Source organism: Eublepharis macularius, chromosome 1 (assembly GCF_028583425.1).
Source record: "Eublepharis macularius isolate TG4126 chromosome 1, MPM_Emac_v1.0, whole genome shotgun sequence".
Lineage (NCBI taxonomy): Eukaryota > Metazoa > Chordata > Lepidosauria > Squamata > Eublepharidae > Eublepharis > Eublepharis macularius.
This window is the reverse complement of record NC_072790.1, coordinates 113,029,897-113,045,474: the sequence shown is the minus strand read 5'-3', so window position 1 is coordinate 113,045,474 and position 15,578 is coordinate 113,029,897. Positions and strand designations below refer to the sequence as shown.

Below are 15,578 nucleotides of genomic sequence, written 5' to 3'. Positions count from 1 at the left end.
CCTGCACCCGGGGCAGTCCCAGGGCAACATGGCTGGGTGGTGAGGCCTTGGCGTGTTTGCGCGGTGGACCAGCAGGGACTGGCCACCCCAGCAAGGACTTTGCCAGGTTTGCTGCACCTGGCGCAGCCGACAGTGTGGCCTAAACAGGCCACACGGCCTTATGGGGGCACATTGTGGCCGGGCAGGAGCCTGGTTGATGTGGCTGGACTTCCCCCCATGCCGCTGTGCGTGGGGGGCTGCCTCATCCCAGTCCAGCCTTGTGGGTGTGTGGGGTGGCCCTGTGGGGGCCTGATTGGCCTGGTGGGGGGGCTTCCCTGGCTCTGTTGCATCCGGGGGTGGCCTGGTACAGCCTGTCCAGGTGGAGTGGCCTGGCTGGGTGCACACGGCGGCTCCTGCAGGACCTGGCCAGTGTGATGGGGCCCCCTGCCCTGTCACACCTGGTACTGGGCCCCCAATGTGGCCTGGTGAGTGATGCAGCCACCCCAGTGCACGCTGTTCCTGGGGGGAGGCCAGCGCAGCCTGTGCCGGTGCGCACTGCCACCTGGAAGCTAAGCAGGGTCGTCCTTGGTTGGCAATGTGATGGGAGACCTTCAACGAAGACCAGGGTTGCATATCGGCAGTGGCACACCACCTCTGTTGGTCTCTTGCCATGAAAGCCCTGCCGGGTTGCCACAAGTCAGCTGTGACTTGATGACATTTTTCACCACCCCTACATGCCACATGTTTGTAGGGTAATCGGGGAGGTGGCTGTGGCTCAGTGGTTCTACATCTACTTGGCATGCAGAAGGTTCCATGTTCAATCCCCACCATTGCCAATAAAAAGGATAAGCCAGTGGGTGACATGAAAGACCTCTGCCTGAGACCTTTGTGAGCTACTTCACATGAATCATGGCTTGGAAAATCTGTTCCCCCCCCAAAAAAAACTCTAGGAGCCCCCTACAGGTCATGGGAGGCAATCTGGCAGGTGCCCAGCCACCCACGGGCCGCCGCCATGGCTGAGTGGGTATGATGCCCCCGCCAGAGCAGCCAGCAATAACGACAACAACAACAACAACATACGATTTATATACCACCCTTCAGGATGACTTAAATCTGTTGCCCATATTCCTGGCCAATGCTCCATCTAGCTGTAATCAATAAGGCTGTGGCCATTTCAACCATAATATGGTGTCTGTATGTTATTTGCCATAACTCAGACTGACGTAGCACATACATGACAAGAGAAGCTCGCAGACTCACTGGCGGGCTGAATTGGCACCAGGGCAAGGCTGAACTGGAGGTGTGGTCCTGACTAAGAGGAGGAGCGTCCATCCCTCCTCCGGCCAGCAGCCTGATCAATGCCATTTTCTGAGCAGCCCTGGCAGGAGCAGCAAGTTCCATACCCACCCTCCACATTCTGGGCAGCAGGGGCGGAGGTTGTCACAACTTTATAGGTTGTCACAACTAGACGTGGGCACGAACAGCATTACGAATGGAAAAAACCAATGAACAGGCCGCTTGGGTGCTCGCAAACAGGCTGTTTGTGATGCGCCATTCCAGCCGAACAAGTGGTCGGCACAAGCCTCGTTCGTTGTGCTCGGCCGCCGTTCGGGAAGCTAGACACTCAGGCGCCTTCAATCAATTGCCTCAGCAATGGAGCGAGGTAGTGCCTGAACTTTGTCTGCACTCCCTCTGTTGCTCCGGACACCCCAATCAAAGCCCAACTTAGCTTGATGGGCAGGTCTTCCTTCCAGGTGTGGAGCTGAAAATTGGTTACAATCGGTAAAGTGGGAGCAGACACCAGGGGGAAGGGAGGGAGGAGGGGGTATTCTGTGGCCATGGGAACTCCAATCTCATCCCTGCAAACCCTATTAGGCAGTTCTGACTGCCAACCACAGACCTCCTGCATTTCTCAATCAGACCTCTGCTTGTAAAAGGGCACTGTGCTCCCAGTTCTGGCTTTCAATTTCAGCAACCAGTGGAGTGGGAGAGAGCTGTTAATAGCGTTTTGGGAGAGAGACAGGGAGAGCACATTGGAGCTGGGCTTTTTTCTGTCTGTGGTGGGTGGAATAGGGAGCTATCTCCTCTGGTTCCAGGGCTGCTGCCAGGCCCTGCGGCCAAGCTCAGTGGGCACCTTGGCTGAGGGCTCACATTATTATCAGCGCCTGATCTGGTCAGGCTTCTGGGTGTGTTGGGCTAGGGCTCTAGCCCCAGCCTCTGGTTCCAGGGCTGCTGCCAGGCTCTGAGGCCAAGCTCTGTGGGCACCTCGGCTGAGGGTTCACAATGATTATTATTAGTATCAATATCAGTGCCTGATCTGGTGGTCAGGCTTGTGGGTGTGCTGGGCTAGGGCTCACAGTGTTCTCTCCTTTTCTGTCCTCCTTAATTCTAGTTTGGTGGCACAATTAGTCTTCCTGTTGTGGTGGCCGCCACGGGTGGTCATGGGGTGAAGTGCAAAGGCAGTCCTCCTGGTTTACTTGTGGAAAGCAGTACTGAGTGTGGCTCGGAGGCAGCAGAGAGTACTCCCGCTCCCCCAGATTCACCTGTGGGGGCTGTGGAGGAGGCCAAAGAGGTCTTTCCGCTGGGGGGAGAGGATCTCTCTCAACATTTTGAGGAGAGGGTGGGTGACGGATCCCTGGAGGAATGGTTTGTGTTTTATGAAACATCCCTCCCATCCCCATCCCAAACTCTCGGTGGTGTCCCCACCTGCAGTCCACCCCTCACTCCATCGTCCCTGGCCAGCTCCACAGCATAACCTGTAACCATTCCTCCTCCTTCCCCAGGACAGCTAGTGGTCCATGTTTCAACGACTCCGTATGGAGGCACTTTCAGTCCCTTCCTAATGACCCCTGTGTGGTGCAGTGCCATGCCCGTGATGTCCTGGTGCGCAGGGGCAAAAACCAAAGCACCTGTCATCAACAGCCCTGACTCGGCACCTGAAGACGCACCACCCAAGCCTGTGGTCCTTGCCCAGAAAAATATCCATTGGGGGGGAGAAAGGGGGCGACCAGCTCTTCTGAGCGGGGATCAGTGGGAGGGTCACTGGAATCCATCCCAGGCAAGAATCCTTGCCGTGAGGGTGACGCTGGTGAGAGCGGAGCGCTCAGGCAAGCTGCACTCGCAGAGGTTGTCCCCTCGGGGTCTGGGTCAGTGCCGCTTAGAATGGCAGAGGTTGAGGGCTCAAGAGGCGCGCCTTCACATCTTGGCAGAGATGATTGCCCTACATGGCTTACTCATATCCATCGTGGAGTGCGTGGGCTTCCGCAGGCTACTAAAACATTTTGTCCCTTGGTTCTCCATGCCGTTGCAACACACCCTTGCCCGTCGAGTCCTGCGGGTATCTCGAATGAGGGCTGGCACGTTTGGATCAGGTTTAGCCTGCCCCACTCCCACTGCTAACAGGCTTCTGAGGCCTTTCTAGGCCTTCCTGGCACAGCCAGGTCATCATGACACCTCCTTTCTGTGAAGGCAGGAAAGTGGGTGAAGCTGGCGGCAGCCTCCTTTGGGCACTTGTGCAGCAGTTCAGGAGCTGTTGCACATGTAGTTGAGCTGCATGGTGGCCCTATCCATTGCAAACACTGTGCCATCTGAGCAGGAGGGAATGGGTCCCTCAACTCATGTCCTTTCCGCAAAGGCAGGAAGGTGGCCAATGCCAGCTGCTGCTGCTGCTGCCCCATTTCTTTCTCTCCCTCTCAGGAACCACTCTGACCCGTCCAAGCAATGTCTCCTGTCCCGTCCATCCCCACCTTTCTGCAAAGGCAGGAAGGCAGTTGGTGTCTGGCGGTGCTGCCAAAACTGTTATGAGTAGTGCCTGTACTGCTTGCACAGGTGAGGTGTCTCGGAGCGGTGTGGAACTGCTCTGGCCTCCCTCATTTCTCGGGGCTGCTGGTCCCTCTTTCTACCTCTCCCTCTGTGGAACCACTCAGACCCTTACAAATGACCTCGCCTGTCCTGCCCATCCCCTTCTTTCCATGAAGGCAGGACGGCGGGTTATGTCAGACGCCGCTTCACGAGGGACTATCCTGTTACTGCTCCCTCCTTGGTCATGAGGGACAGCTCGGCTGTGATCGCACAGCAGATTTTATTGTATAGGGATATGGCATGGTTGCCCAGCATGGTGGCTCCCCTGTCAACGGGACTGACTGGACCCCTTTGAGCCGGGGGGGAATGTGTCCCACGACTCCCGTCCTTTCCGCAAAGGCAGGAAGGTGGGTGATGGCAGCTGCTGCCACTCCCCTATTTCTTCCTTTCCCTCTCTGGGACCACTCCAACCCCTCCCAACTATCTCTCGCTTGGGAGCTTTCTAGTTCACATTCCATACCTCCCCCTCTCAGGTACTGCCACGAGTCCCTTCCCCACTACTTGCACTGCCCCATCCCCTCCTTTCCGTGATGGCAGGGAAGTGGTTAATGCCAGCAGCCATTGACGGATTGGGTCTTCTAGGCCCTGTTGGAAATCTATTCACCCCTGCACCAAAAGATTCCATGCTTGAGATGAAAAGAAATAATTCTTGGGTATTTTTCTTCCTTTACTTCCATTCTAGTTACATAGCAGGCTAGTGGTAGCAGTTGACCTGCCAGACAACATTAGCTTAAAAAAAAGTTTGGGTCAGCATAGGCTTCCCATCCCTCTGCCTCCACCTCTTGCCCCCAGCTCTGCTCACCTGGCCAGTGGGAGGAGGGTAGGCATGGGGGAGAAGAATCATGTGCACACACCCCCATGCTCCCCCCTCACTCCAGCAATGGAGAAGACGTAGGGCACACTGAAGTTGAGCACAGTAAAATCTTCCATTTGGAGGCATTTTTACTGTATTTTGCTTCAGTATGCCCCATGGCCCCTCTTTCAGACTCATTTTCCAGCACAATGGGGAAGCCACAGGGCACACTGAAGCCTAAACTCAGTAAAAATCATCTAAAATGGGAAATTTTTACTAAGCTCGGGTCTAGCACACCCCATGGTTCTTCTGTCGCACCAGAAAATTACATCATTTTCTAGTGTGACTAGGGTTGCCAGGTCCCCGTACCCTCTGGGCAGGAGGTAGGAGACCTGCCACTCATCTTCCAGAAAGTGATGTCATCATGCAGGCCATGTGCTGCCTCTGGGAGCATTTTCATGCTCTGCAACGGGCCAATTTCAGTTCATTTAGGGCTGAATCAGGCCCATTTGAGGCCAAAATTGGCCCACTGCAGAGCACAGGAGCACTGCTGGGGCAGCACGATGGACCCTGAAGTGCTCTTGTGCTCTGTAGTGGGCTGATTTCAACCCACAAATTAGACCCATTTGGGATGGAATAGTTTTGCTGCAGAGCACAGCGGCACTGCTGGGATGGCGCAATGGGCCCTGGAGTGCTCCTGAACTTCGCAGAAGGCCAACTTCAGCCCCAAACGAGCCAAATTTGGCCTGCTGCAGAATGTGGGGGCACTGACCATTTGGGGCCCAAATCGGCCCACTGTGGAGCACAGGAGTGTGCCGTGCCACCCAGGAGCGTAGCCTGGGAGGCGTGTTCCCCTGCCTTTCCCCCCGCTGGCTAGTAATCACAGCCGGGGGGTGGTGGAGAGTGGGAGCAGGTGATCCCCCACCTCAGTGCAGGAACTGGCAACCCTAGGTGTGATTCAATAAATCTGGATCATAATCTTAAGTACATAATAAGTTCACCAATCCTGAATATAAAATTATTGTGCTCTGAATGATTCGTATACCACTGAAAGTCAACTTTGAAGACTGAAAGTCCTGTTGCTTCCATTCCAGGCCAGGTTTCTCTATGCTCCTCCAACCCTTGGGGGAAAAGTCTCTTACCTTTTGGTAAGCCAGTTTGGTGTAGTGGTTAAGAGTGCAGGACTCTAATCTGGAGAATCAGGTTTGATTCCCCACTTCTCCACTTGAAGCCAGCTGGGTGACCTCAGCTCTCTCAGCCCCACTCACCTCTGTGGGTGTTAAGTCATCCTGAAGGGCGGTATATAAATTGAATGTTGTTGTTGTTGTTGTTATTTGTCCACCCCACTAAGCACAGCCCCTTTCCCTGGCTGCAGGAAGAGAGAGCAGAAGTTCCAAAAAAGCCAAAGGAGAGCCCACAGTGATTGAGTTCTGTTTTCAGCAGAGCTTGTATTCTATCTAATTAGCTATGTACTAAAAGTTTAGCAAGGCATTCCTTTTAAGGGCTGACTTCTCCTTTCCCTTCACCTTCTTTGAAACTCTATAACAGAGTTTATTGGAAGAGGGCCAATGGAACTTTGGGCTTCTCAAGCAAACTCCAGGTCACAGTGGTACCCAGAATTATTGAGGCCTGGGTTAAAGTCTTTCTGATACTGGCCTTTTTTTCCAGTTGCTTTTCTTACCATTTTGCATAGAATGGACATTTTTCACTACAGCCATATAGTGAGCCAACACTTTTATTGAGCTTGCATAATCTCTTTTCTCGTCAGCCACTACTAGCGCAACACCTCATAGGTGTATGTTTAACATTAAGATGTTTTGCTCTAAACTGCATCACTTCACTCTTAATCACATTTAACCCTATTTGGGTGGAAAGGCAGCATAGAAATGTTTTGAATGGATGGCTGGATGGATTGCCAAGCTGTCATTGAGTCACTGATTTTGGAGAGAACCTTTTGCAGTTCTTCTCTATCTATTTTGATTCTCACTATATTGAATAATTTCAGTGCAATCCTAAACAGAGTTACTCTAATCTAAGTCCATTGATTTCAATGGGCTTAGATTGGAGTAATTCTACATAGGATCCAACTGCAAACTTGCCCACTTTTCTGCTCATACCACAATTCCAAAAGCTCTGGCCTAGTTACTGGCACATTATTTCTTGTACAACCTGGAAATGACAGCAGGTAGCTCTAGGAATCACCAGAAACTATGGAATTGTAGTTTTACCTGAAAGTTGACATAGTGATGTTGGTGATGCTGCTGATATCACATGCCACCCACATCCCTACAGCCCTTCCCATTTTCAGTAACGCTTTAAGTAACATCACACCACCACTTTTTAAAGATCTGCACTACACATAATATTCAGATAATAATAAATTGCCTTTGATATGATGAGATCAGCACTTATCCATATCATCCAATCTCCATCTTCTTTGTCTCTTATTGCCTGTTTGACATACTATCTCTATCGGATTATGATCTGCTACGATCCTTCGGTAAATTTCTGCATTTTCTACCTGTGTCTACTCTTAAATATCCAACATATAATCTATTCTGGAGTATGTTTGAAGTCTATCTGAGAAGAATGTATAATCTCTATCCTTTTTATGTAGCGATCTCCAGGAGTTCTCTACTACCAAAATTGACATGTAATTGAATACACATTTAGGCAGGTTTTGTCCTGCCCTTGCCTATCTATCAATTTTACAGTTCAAGACACCATTCATGTCTCCAATAATTAGAGTCTCTCCTTCTTGAATATCTAAACATTTCTGGAAGAATCTCTCATAAAATTTCTTCTGGCCATCATTTGGCGTATAAAGAGACCGAAGTCCATATTTGTCCATGAGAAAGTCTTATTTTTAAGCCTACATATCTCCTGTCATCGTCTTTTAATACTTGTATGCAGGGCTTTTTTTCTGGGAAAAGAGGTGGTGGAACTCAGTGGTGGAACTCAAGACCTCACAATGACATCACTTTGGGTCAGCTGGAACAAGGGGGGAGTTTTTAAAGTTTGAATTGCCCTTGGTGAAAATGGTCAAAAGGCCAGTGGCCCCGCCCCCTGGTCTCCAGACAGAGGGAGATGAAATCCACAGCGCGGAGGGCCACAGCGCGGAGGGCAATCTAACCTCCCCTCTGCCTGGAGATCAGGGGGTGGGGCCACCAGCCATGTGACCATTTTCAAGAGGTGCCAGAACTCTGTTCCACTGTGTTCCAGCTGAAAGAAGCCCTGCTTGTAGATATTCAGAAAGGTTCACAAATGAGGTTGTACTAGGGACTTCTAAAAGGATATTACTATAGTAGCAGTTTTATTCTTTTACACAAGTATGGAGTTTGTCTTTTTATCACTGCTGTATGCTTAGTCAGCTCTTTCACAACTCCCAGGTCTTTTTTCTTGGTCTTTCAGCACAATGGGTATATGTGAAATTAGGACTGATTGCCCTAACATGCATAATTCTGCAGTTACATTTCCTCTGCCATTTCATTGCCTGTACAGAACTCCTCACAATCCCCTTATGTTTTCACCATCATGAAAATTGGACCTCACCCACAAACTATGCTACCTCACTGTTCATTTCCAGTTCTAGTAATTTCTGTCTCCCTTTGTTATTTCTGAATGTATTAGTACCACAACATACAGAAAAACATCAAAGGTTCTATCCTACTAGCTTTTCCACTTAATCTCATCTGACTTCCCTGCTCACATGCAAAGCTCACATTGCTTTTGTTCATGTGAGTCCCATGATCGCCAGGACAGCTTCTTCGATGATCAGAAGGGGTTTCACCTCCCTCTTTACTAACAGAAAGAACAATAGTATTAGGCTAGGAACTGAAGCTACATAAAATCTCTTTAGTTTAAAGTAACATAGAAAATGAAATGGTTAGTCAAAGTGAAGGGTGAGTTGGCTATAAAGAAGTCAGTCCTATTTCAGAAACCTACACAACCATTTACATTATAAATTGCAACTGTTTGTTGCAGCTAATATTTTAGCTCAGGAATTATATTTAATATCCTATTTTAATAAACCATTCTGAGTTCTTTAAAATCCTTCCTGAACAAGACTTTCGTATAGCAGCTGAAATTGTTTGCTGTTTTTTTTTTACTGAAGCACTGGATATTACTAATAGTGCTGACACAATTAGGAATCTCAATACAACTGAAATGCCAGGCACTGGAAATTACTCTCTTGCAGTGAATTGCTATAACATTTTCTTCACTGTACACCATTTTTAAGTGCAAAGCTGAAACTAGCTGCAACTGAATAAAGCCTGAAGATATTGAAAAAAATTGGGATCCACCTTCTCAATAGAACTTCCATTATGAACAAAGAAAAATATTTCACCATAATAGAAAAAATGCACTTTTAACAATTACCTGTAGATGGCATTCATCCCATAGCTGTATGTAGCTCTTATGAGGAGTCTCTTTATATTTGTCAGCACAGTCATGAATTCCCTTTTGCTGACCAGCAAGTCAGTACCATGCAGCATAAATAAATCGTGCTTCAGCAAGACTTCTTCAGTATGTTCTTCAAATGGGTTCAGATGAATTCCCTCTTGAGATGTACTGATTCTCAGGCCACTTCCCTAGTAATTATAATAAATGTTATGGGTGCAAACATTTTCAGGAAACAACATATGTTGCTACAACCCTGTATAGAGCATAGTGCTTTAGGACAAAGTTGTGGAACAAAGTGTATTCATATATACGATATACAGCCTAGAATGTTGTATTACTTTGGATATGCAAATTTAGCTGATGATAGGACAAGCTAATACATGAAAAATGTAGATAACTTTTTGTAAGACAAAGTATCAGTTTTGTATTATTACAAAAATATGCTAACTTCTATCTTCCTACGGTAGCACACATTTTCCCATGTTGTAGCTTAGCACAGAAAGAGGAATATAACTGGCTTAAGGTAAGTGAGGATTTGAATTCAGAACTCCTTGATTTTGTTCTGATATTCTAACCATAACACTGCATTGATTCTCCACTGAAGTTCTTTATCAGTTATACAGAAATATAACAGCAATAGTGCAGATCTATTAATTTTGCCTATTCAGTGTGAACGTCAAACATTTTTATAATGTTTTGACAGTGAGCCTAGGCCTACTTACTAAGAAGTCACTTCAGTTTAAATAAATAGGTCCAACTGAAATCACACCTCTGTGTGGAAGCACACATGTCCAATGGCATCTGTACTAACACACTGTTATGTTTGTCTTTTCTTTCCTAGCTCTCCCTCCATTGTCCAAATTAGTCCAAATTACATTGGGATGCAAGGTCATAGTACATCAGTTTGTACAAACAATTAAGGTTGTTTTAATTAATAGCCTTATGAAGTCAGCTTATTTGCTTACCACTGAAAATCTTCCCTAACAAATCACCCTTTCACTGAACACACCAAATGGTGAAACGATACCTCTATGATGACATCAGACTGAAGCATTGCTTCAGTGGCATCTTCTTCCCCTGTGAGATCATACGAAATGGTAAATTTCAGATGACCTCCAGCAGCTGTTATCTGCAGAAAAGAAGGATGCTGATCACGTAACAGAAGACATGCCTTTAACCATTTTATACTACTCTCCTCCAATTACAGTGATTTCAAGGGGAAGGACTTTGAGTATAGTGAAAAGTATGATACAGAGCCCCAAGGAAAGAATCACTATGAACATCTCCATCTCTCTATTCTTTCTTTCTCCTTCTCAGAACCCATTGCTTCCATGCTCCAAATAAACTACAAGTGCCTCTGGGCACAGATTGAAAATCTACGCATGCTTGCATATCTTTTCCCCAAAGGTCTGGCATGAATGAGATCATTCCCTAATGATAGCATATGCTATGTCACGATAATTCTAGCAACCTAAACCCTTATATTCTAATTTTTCTCATTCTGAAAAATAAAATCTTCACACTCAAAATGTAATCTCTTGTTCTTATTTTGGATGGTACTTAATTGTTAAAGTAGTGTGAGAAATCGGAGCTGTTCTTCTGCTTCCCTTCTGTCCCCCACCTCCTGGGGTTGGTGCAGAGAACTACATATCAGTCCCCCTGGCCATTAAGCTGCTACAACAGAATGCTCTTTATGAAAGATAATCTAAAATAGAGGGAAGATCAGTATTTATCTGCCCCTAGGAAATAAAACAAAGTCAATTAAAAAGATCGTCAGTTTTTCTTTTTTTCTCACGTAGGAGCATAAACTGGCATGTTGCCACCTATTCCAGATTTGCCACTGTCACAAATATGACATAAGGTGACTAACCTCAAGTATCCATTTACCCTTAAATATATTTTCCATGCAACTGTTTTGTGTGAACCATTTGCTGTTAATAATCAACTTATTTACGGATACTCATCATGACATTCCAAAGAACAAAAGTGGACAGCATTGATTGTTCTTAGGGTAAATGTCAAAACTAAATGAAAATGTTAGCAGCACTGCTTTTTTCCTTCCACTGGAAAGTGGAAGAAGAGTACAACAAGCCTTGTTTCGTGTTTAAGTGAAACAAAAGAGCCTAGGAATAGAATCTTCCCCTTTCTTTCCTTCCATTCTCCATATCGCTGTCCAAGAAAGCAGTTACGTGGGCAGTCTGCAAGGAAGGAAATTGATTATTCTCAAGGCTGTTCCAATTGGGATAATGCAATACCTTCCATCATTTGCCTCCCTCCCCACTTGTGCAAATGAAGAATCTGTGGAACAAAAGAGCTTGTGCTGTGAAACGTTACCAATTTTAATGAAAAATAAAGCAGGTTTTCTAAGTACTGGGTCACTTCTTTGTCCTTTACAAATCCAAGTACATAAAGGATACTAAATAAATTATAAACAACGGCCTTAATTATGACAGAAATCTATAGATTTTCAATCATTTTTTAAAAGAAAGTATGCCTCACTATCGGCATCCTTGGAGATTATGGTGTTTCATTATCATTGTTTAAAATTTCCATTAACAAACATAGCCAAAAACATGCCACTTCTGGTATAATCCACTGGGAGGATCATTTCATTTCAGTAGAGCTTTTAATGGAGAAGTTTCTGACCAATTGGGCTCCCTAAATATATAATAGGATTTCTTCTTCTTTGCAGGATGGGTGGGAGATGATCACCAGAAGTGTAACAATACTAGAATTTAATGTAAAACCTATGTTGCTTGCTCCTAGAGCCTTAAACTACAAAACTGAAGCATTATAATGGATTTTTTAAAATTCTTCACCTTCTCAAAGGAAATACAATTGAAAAAAGCAATAAGATATTATTGTGTTAAAATTGACTCATCCTGCACACTTAGACATTCCATTACCTATTACACTCGTTATTCTGCACATGTAAAACCCATATTTTACTACAGATACGTGCAGTTAACATTACCTTAGCAAGTGCAACATACCAGTTTAACTTAACTTTAAAACAATAAAATTCCATTTAGGGAGGACATTCCTATGATTTTACATTAACTGGCCTAATTCCATCTAACATTAGCTGAAACTCAGGAAATACAGTGCTGACATGTTAATACTGAATGCAATCATACACGTGTAGAGAAGAATTCAAACTTTGTTCCTTGAACATGGTTTGCTTTTACATGCAAGCACTTTTCAGTGGTAACATAGGTAGGTGAATACCGCTGGGTGTTTGTGGATTGGCCCCCAGTTTCCAAGAGAACTAACATTTACACCTATAAGACAGTTACTATTAAAATTCTGCACACAACTGACAGGGCTTATATATTTCACTTTTTAATGTTATTTATAGTCTGCCTTTCTCACTGAGACAAGGCAGATTACACAGTGTTGGTCAATACAGTAGATTCCAAAGACATTTCAATAAACAATGTAATAGTGTATATACATGCAAATTTGCAGACTTAAAACTAGTAGGAATCCAAAATAGAGTTGAATAAATGCTTAAACAGAACATAATCAATTCTAAGACTGACATTAAACAACATAAGAACTACCCAGTAGTATCATACTTACAGCAGTAGTAGTAGTAGTAGTAGTAGTAGTAGTAGTAAAGTCTATAATCTCTCCCTATCCCTTTACTGAGTCATTTCACTTTTTAATGTGAAATTGAAATTCACAAGCCATTGAAATTCACAAGCATAAGCAAAACTTCAACAGGAAAGAAGAAACCTTAAGAATGAACAGAGCATGGTTTCCAGTTCTGAAAAACACCAGGCTAACAAAACACTCTATACCCGACAATAACCCTGCAGAGAAGATTAGCACATCAAGCACCAATCCATATGCAAAAGAACCTCCTCAGGATACAGTGAAGCCTCCCGCCATTAGCATTCCACACCCTGGGAAACTCTTACAGGATGACTCAGCTCAACCCCACCCCTCCTGAGTAGATATAAATGACCTGCCAACATCTTTTCCACACTGTGACACTGAGAGATCTTTGTCTTTTGGTGCTACACCTCTGAAGATGCCAGCCACAGCTGCTGGTGAAACATCAGGAACTACAATGCCAAGACCACGGCAATACAGCCCGGAAAACCCACAACAACCATCTCAGTGGTTTGCCCAGTGCCCGCCGATTGCTCATGATTGGTAGGAGGAGGCAAGCCACCCAGTGATCACCCACCACTGGTGGGTGCACTCAGAAGGCATGCTCCCTATGGGGTGCAACAATGTCACTTCCTGAAGTAACATTGTCACACCTGCCACAGGAGTGCTCCCACACTTTGCAGGGGTGATTTTTGGCCCCAAACAGGCCAATTCTGAAATAATTGGTCATGTATGAAGTGTGGCAGAACTTCTTTGGCCAGCATGATGACATCACTTCCAGAAGCCATGTCATCATGCTGAGTTCAGGAGTGTCAGGGCTTGCCGCCGCTGCCACTGGGCGTGGCACTGGACGGTCTGCTCCTGACATCATAGGGGGGCCAGGGATGCTGCAGGACCCTGCTCTGTGGAAGGAGGGGCGGTATACCTCACCCAGACTCCCTCTCAGTCCACTTGTTGGCCTGCTCAACCTGGCCTGCTTGCCCCCTGTGTCCTTCTTCATCCCCTCCTTCCAGAACTCTCCTCCAAACCTCCACTCTTGCATTGCACCGCTCTCACTCCACATCATCACTCCTTACTCACATCCACCACCCCAGGGCTCTTCCCAGCCAGCTTTTATAGGGCTTCCTTCTACTGTCCCACCCCTCTTCCAGCCTGGTCTTGGGCTGCACCAAGCAGTTGCAGCTGGGGTAGCTGATCTGGCCCCACTGACCAGCACCAGCTGTGCCTTGTTCCCTGGCTGCCCAGCCCCCCTGCCTTGGCTGATTGCTGAAGGTCTGTCCAGCTGCAGTTCCCTGGCTAGCAGCCCGGCCTCCCTGGCTGAGCTGATGGCTGAAGGTGGGTCCAGCTGCAGCTCCTTGGCTGGTTGCCCAGGGCTTCATGCCGAGTGCCTCCACTAGCCCCACCTGGAGTGGCTTGGCTTTTGGCAACTCCTGGGCCAGGCTACTATTTTCTAGCTGGGGCGTGGCTTTGGGTTGTTGGGGCTGCTGCTGCTTCTCCTTCTCAGGTAAGGCCTTTGGGTGGGTGACTGCTGGGCCCCCAATCCCTCTGCCCTTGCCCCCTTCTGCCTTGCTTAGTCCCCTTTCCTTCCCTAGGGGAGTGGGACTCGCTGGCCTCTCTCTGTCTCCCCCTGCCTCCTGAGGCCCTGGGCCTTTGCCCCTTGCCCCTGGCACTGGCAGGTTCTGGCCCCATTTGCCCATGGGAGGGGTTGGCCTGCTGTCCCCCGGCTGCCCCCTCTGCCTGCCAGTCAGACTGGTTGACCTGCTGTCAGCTGGCCGATCAGTTGACCTGCCGTCTGCTGGCTGACCAGTTGGCCTGCTGGCTGCTGGCTGCCCCCTCTGTATGCCCGTCAGCCCGGTTGACCTGCTGTTCCCTCCTACCAAGTCTGGGGGCTGGGACCCAGACCCCGGACAAGGAGTATGCATGTGCTTTCTACAAGTACCAGCCCCCCTCCCACTGGGAGCCTATGGGGACCTGGCAACCCAAGGGGAGACCTATGTATTGTGCATTGCAGTAGTCAAGTCATGATATTATCATGGCATGGATCCAGGTGGCCAGATCAGCCATGTTGAGGTAGGAGGAGATCTTCCAGGCTAGACTGAGGTTGTAGGAAGCGTTTTTTGCAGCTGCCATAATTTGCTTTTCTAGCAGTAGCACTGGATCCGGCAGAATCCCTAAGCTCTTAACTGAGTCGGAAAGAGTAAGACAAATTCCATTAAAAGTGGGAAATACAGTATCTTTCAAGACCTCTTCCATTCCAGCCAGTATCACTTCCATCTTGTCTGGCTTCCATTTTAATTTTTTTTTTTTTGCTTTCAGCCATTTGACCAAAGCTGTCAGGCAACAACTCAAGATCTCTACTGCCTCTTGCTGTGATTTGGCTAAAGAGATATAGAGCTGGGTGTCATCTGTATATTGAAGGCATCTATAGCTATGAACAAGCTCCCCTTAAAGTTTTATGTAGAGGTTGAATAACATGGGGGAATCAGATTGCTCCCCGTGGAATCCCACAAGATAATTCCCACTCCAGATATAGCTAGTCTCAAACAGCAACCCTTTGAGTTCATTCCATGAAAAATTCTTTAAACCAGTTCAAGGCATATCCCTTGATACCCACTTCTGCATCCCAATGTCTCAACAAGATGGCTTGATCTACTGAATCTAAGGCTGCAGATAGATCCAAGAGGAGCAACAAAGAAGCACAGCCTTTGTCTGCATTCAGGTGGAGGATCATCCACTAAAGACACTCAAAGGGTTGCCATTCAAGCATTATCTTCAGTATGATGCTTGTCCTGTGTCTTATCCCCCATGCTATTCAATCTCTATGTAAGGACCTTAGGAGAAAGAATTCATAATTTTTGGATGCCATCAGTATGCTGACAGCATGCAATTCCATATCTCTGTCCAAAACTTTTGGGGATGTGGT

At 46.9% G+C, this 15,578-nt stretch overlaps 1 protein-coding gene across 1 annotated transcript in view; it reads right to left on the bottom strand.

The window, feature by feature from the left end:
- Positions 1 to 15,578, bottom strand: part of LAMA2 (laminin subunit alpha 2) — a 703,642-nt gene that overhangs the window by 310,984 nt on the left and 377,080 nt on the right. Inside the window, exons 13-14 of the mRNA XM_054974995.1 lie at positions 10,065 to 10,166; positions 9,014 to 9,225 (exon numbers count right to left, since the gene is read on the bottom strand). Of these exons, the coding sequence (XP_054830970.1) occupies positions 9,014 to 9,225; positions 10,065 to 10,166 (314 nt within the window). The remainder of the gene's footprint in view (positions 1 to 9,013; positions 9,226 to 10,064; positions 10,167 to 15,578) is intronic.